Source organism: Dama dama, chromosome 32, assembly GCF_033118175.1.
Source record: "Dama dama isolate Ldn47 chromosome 32, ASM3311817v1, whole genome shotgun sequence".
NCBI lineage: Eukaryota > Metazoa > Chordata > Mammalia > Artiodactyla > Cervidae > Dama > Dama dama.
In genome coordinates this window covers 9,268,793-9,272,111 of record NC_083712.1, presented here as the reverse complement: position 1 = coordinate 9,272,111, position 3,319 = coordinate 9,268,793, and the positions used below count along the sequence as shown (strand labels likewise).

The following is a 3,319-nucleotide window of genomic DNA, read 5'->3' as shown; positions in this document are numbered from 1 at the left end:
GTTGTGAGGCTGCGTCCTGACACGCTGGCGGAGGTGGCCCTGGACGGGGTATTTATAGCCTGTGGAGTTCACAAAAGCCACACAAGAGCACACCCGTGGGGCAGGGGCGCTGACAGCCGCATTCCGTCAGGACGAGCAGGACGCCTGGTGTGTGTGGGTCATCAGAGCCGTGTTGCGCAAGTTCCTGCTAAAATTGTCAGCCAACACCTTCACCCTCTCCATCGCTGGCAGAAAGTTGGCACAAATTGTCCCATAGACAGCAGCCTCTTCATTACCTTCACAGCCCAGCATGGTGGATGCTCTATAAATAAAGTTTCTCCCCTCCTCATTCTGAAATAGGCGATGACGGCATGGGTGAAAATGGCTAACGTTTTCAAAAAGACAAAGCTCACACTCCCTCTCAAAACCACGGGTGTCTGCACCATCCTTTCCCGTGTCTGACTTGGAAAACTGGATTAAGAACATGTCAGCTCGCTGCCAAGTCTCGATTTCTTAGAAATGTGAATGGCAGAACTCAGGGAGAGGAAGCGAAATCACATTTTAGTTAAGTCTGAAGTTGGTGAGGTCTGAAAATTCCCAAGGGGTGACGTCTCTGTGAACCAAAGACGGAGGGGAGAAGCCATCAATTTCGACATCACACGGCCCCGTGTCCGCTCTGTCAACAGGGCAAGCTGTCTTCAGTCTCATAACAACCCTGCAAAGAGTCGCTGCCTCGGTTTCACAAGTGGAGGGAGGAAGCCAGAGAGAACAGAGGTGCTTTACTTCGGTGCCTGCAGCTTGACGAGGTGACGGCCGGGGACGGCTCCCGTCATTTTGTGATGAAAGCGAACCAGGGGAGCGGTCGCTGCTGAGCTCTCAACGCCTGGCGCTTGAAACAGTTAACAGCAGCTGAGCGCAGAGATCAGAAAACCGGGAAGACGGTCCCTCCACCAGCCAACGAGATGGAGACAGGATGAAGGCAGACCTCGGTGCTTCAGAAGGCTCTAGAAATGGTCAGCTCCAACTGGAGAGAAACAGCTGCTCACACCAGTCAGAACAACTAAAGTACCCACCTCTTAAAGCACCGCTGCAGGGGCATCTCCAGCCATCCCGCCAAAGGTGCGATCCAGGAGACGCTCCAGGACTCATCAGAGGTGGAGCCATGAGCCCTCGGGTCTGGGGAGAAGCCAGAACTTGCTGCTCGGGGAGCCGCTGCGGGGGGCACCAGCACCGTGCAGGAGGTGGGCGCTACCCCTCCTTGTGCGGGAGGTGTGGTGTCAGCTCTGACAAGTGGCCGGGTTCCGGCTCTCGTTATGCCTAGGAAAAGTCAAACCCTCACCACGTGGAGGCAACTCGTCCCCCTTCAGGAATTTAAGACCACTTCCCACAGTTGGGTGCAGGTTGCATAAAAATTTATTAACTCTTCCACTTGTGTTATTCTTCCCAGAGCTGTTATACTCAAGAAATCATTTTAAAGTGTACTTTTAATGATGGGAGAAGTGTTGTACTTGATTTTAAGTTTCTAGTTTTATCTAAGATCACTTCCTTTGCCTATCAACTTCTTTTTTTTTTTTTTCATTCATGTATTTATTCCACAATTAAAATAAATCATAATTCAAAGCCATAACATTTTTAAAAGGTAAAGGAGAATCTGTGTCACAGCTGTATTAATAAAACAGACATTGGTCTAAAGTGCAACACTAAACAGGTGTTCTCTGTTCCCATGGTGGAATAAATACATAACAATTACACTTGTGTAATAAAATTTCACTGAAGATCTGAGATGACGCAAATAACCCTTTGAAACAAACTGCCCGACGAATGGAGGCAGGCTGCAAATAATTCCTATTAACATTGAACTGCAAGATAGAAAAGCCCCCAAGGTGGCTAACATTTTCATGTGCCTGGCCTGAGCTTCTATCTCCCTTCCTCAGTCACATCCTAATCCAGAAAGGCTGCCCCACCCCATGTTCAATACGCCACCATAAGTCCCCAGGGACCTCAGCACAGATGGCCGCTAATGAGCCTGTGTGCAACCTTCATCAGAAGCTCCAGGGAAATTAGGAGCCCAAATGCAGGGAGCAACATCATTTCTTTAAACAATAGTTTTAACTTCTGAATGAGCTCTGGCAGGCCACGTGCATTTTCATAACAAACCAAAATATTGTCTTAATATCTTTCTGCTCTTCTTTAAGAATGTTAAGTGGGACATTCGAGTAAAAAACAAAAAAATTACAGAAATAATGAAAAATGAAAATTCAAAGGATGTGTGCCAACAAGCGAACCAGGCCTCTGCAGCCTGACTCATTTGCTTCTGGGCCGTGAGGCCATGTAGAGGGCGATCAGGCAGTAGAGGGTCCCTCCCACCGTCAGCGCCATGGTGGTCCGGTACAACATTTGGTCAGGCAGGCCGCGTTTCAGGTGGACAGGCACACCGTCAGATTTCTGGAAAAACTTCTGCAGCTCTGGAACTGTGTTTTTCCCAGCATAATCATATGCAATAGAACTGGAACTCAGTTTAGTTGGTGTGGCAAATATGATAGGCGGTGCTTCTGTGGAAACAACAGGCCTTAATCCCTGAGGGCTATAGGCGTCGGAAGCCCATGCTCCGGCCAATTTCTGCGTGAAGCCACTGAACTTATAATACATGACGCCCCGTCTGGACTTCCCGCAGCCACTGCCCGCGCGACTGCCCCAGAGAAGCTGCCTGTCAACTTCTTATTTTTCAAGAGAAAACTGCACAGGGTCCAAAAACCATGCAAATTCCACCTCTCTAAATGTTTGCAAACTTAAAATGATATTACGTTGCTTTATGTTTAAAAGCAAATTAATACAGAAAGAGCATTTCCTGAATATTCAGCCCATGCCAGACTTTCTCCTTTTCCACTGGCCCTTCCCACCTCTTGGGTGTTCCATCCACCCGTACCTGACAAACTTCTCATCACTTACGGAAAAAGCAGCATCTTAGAAAGAAGATCATAAGCAGGAGAGAAATGATGCGAAGGCATGCACTGCTAGCTGATGAGGCTAACTGTTCCGAGTGGTGTTTCCTGGTGGTGTAATTACACACAAGCTAAAGGTGGTCTGCCAGGTGAAGGGGGAGGGGAGTGAAGATGCTAGAAGTCCCTTAAAATCAGGAACAGAGAACTTCAAGAAGCCAAATTTATGCAGCAGAGCCACACAGTCCATGACTGAGAAAAGAGGTGGTGGGTCGGAGGACAGGGAGCCTGCCGGCGCCAAGCAGAGGCTGCAGGGCCGGGCTGGTCCCACGAGGAAGCCTCAGAAACCCCTCAGGTCAGCGAGGAAGTTCTCCCGGCTGCCCACATGCCCACGAGAGCCG

At 49.1% G+C, this 3,319-nt stretch overlaps 1 protein-coding gene across 1 annotated transcript; it reads right to left on the bottom strand.

Annotated features, from left to right (window-relative positions):
• Positions 1-1,744: 1,744 nt before the first annotated feature.
• Positions 1,745-2,676, bottom strand: LOC133050450 (cytochrome c oxidase subunit 7A-related protein, mitochondrial). The gene has a single exon (XM_061134621.1). The coding sequence runs from the start codon at positions 2,626-2,628 to the stop codon at positions 2,284-2,286; it is 345 nt and encodes a 114-aa protein (XP_060990604.1). The 5' UTR covers positions 2,629-2,676; the 3' UTR covers positions 1,745-2,283.
• Positions 2,677-3,319: the final 643 nt, after the last annotated feature.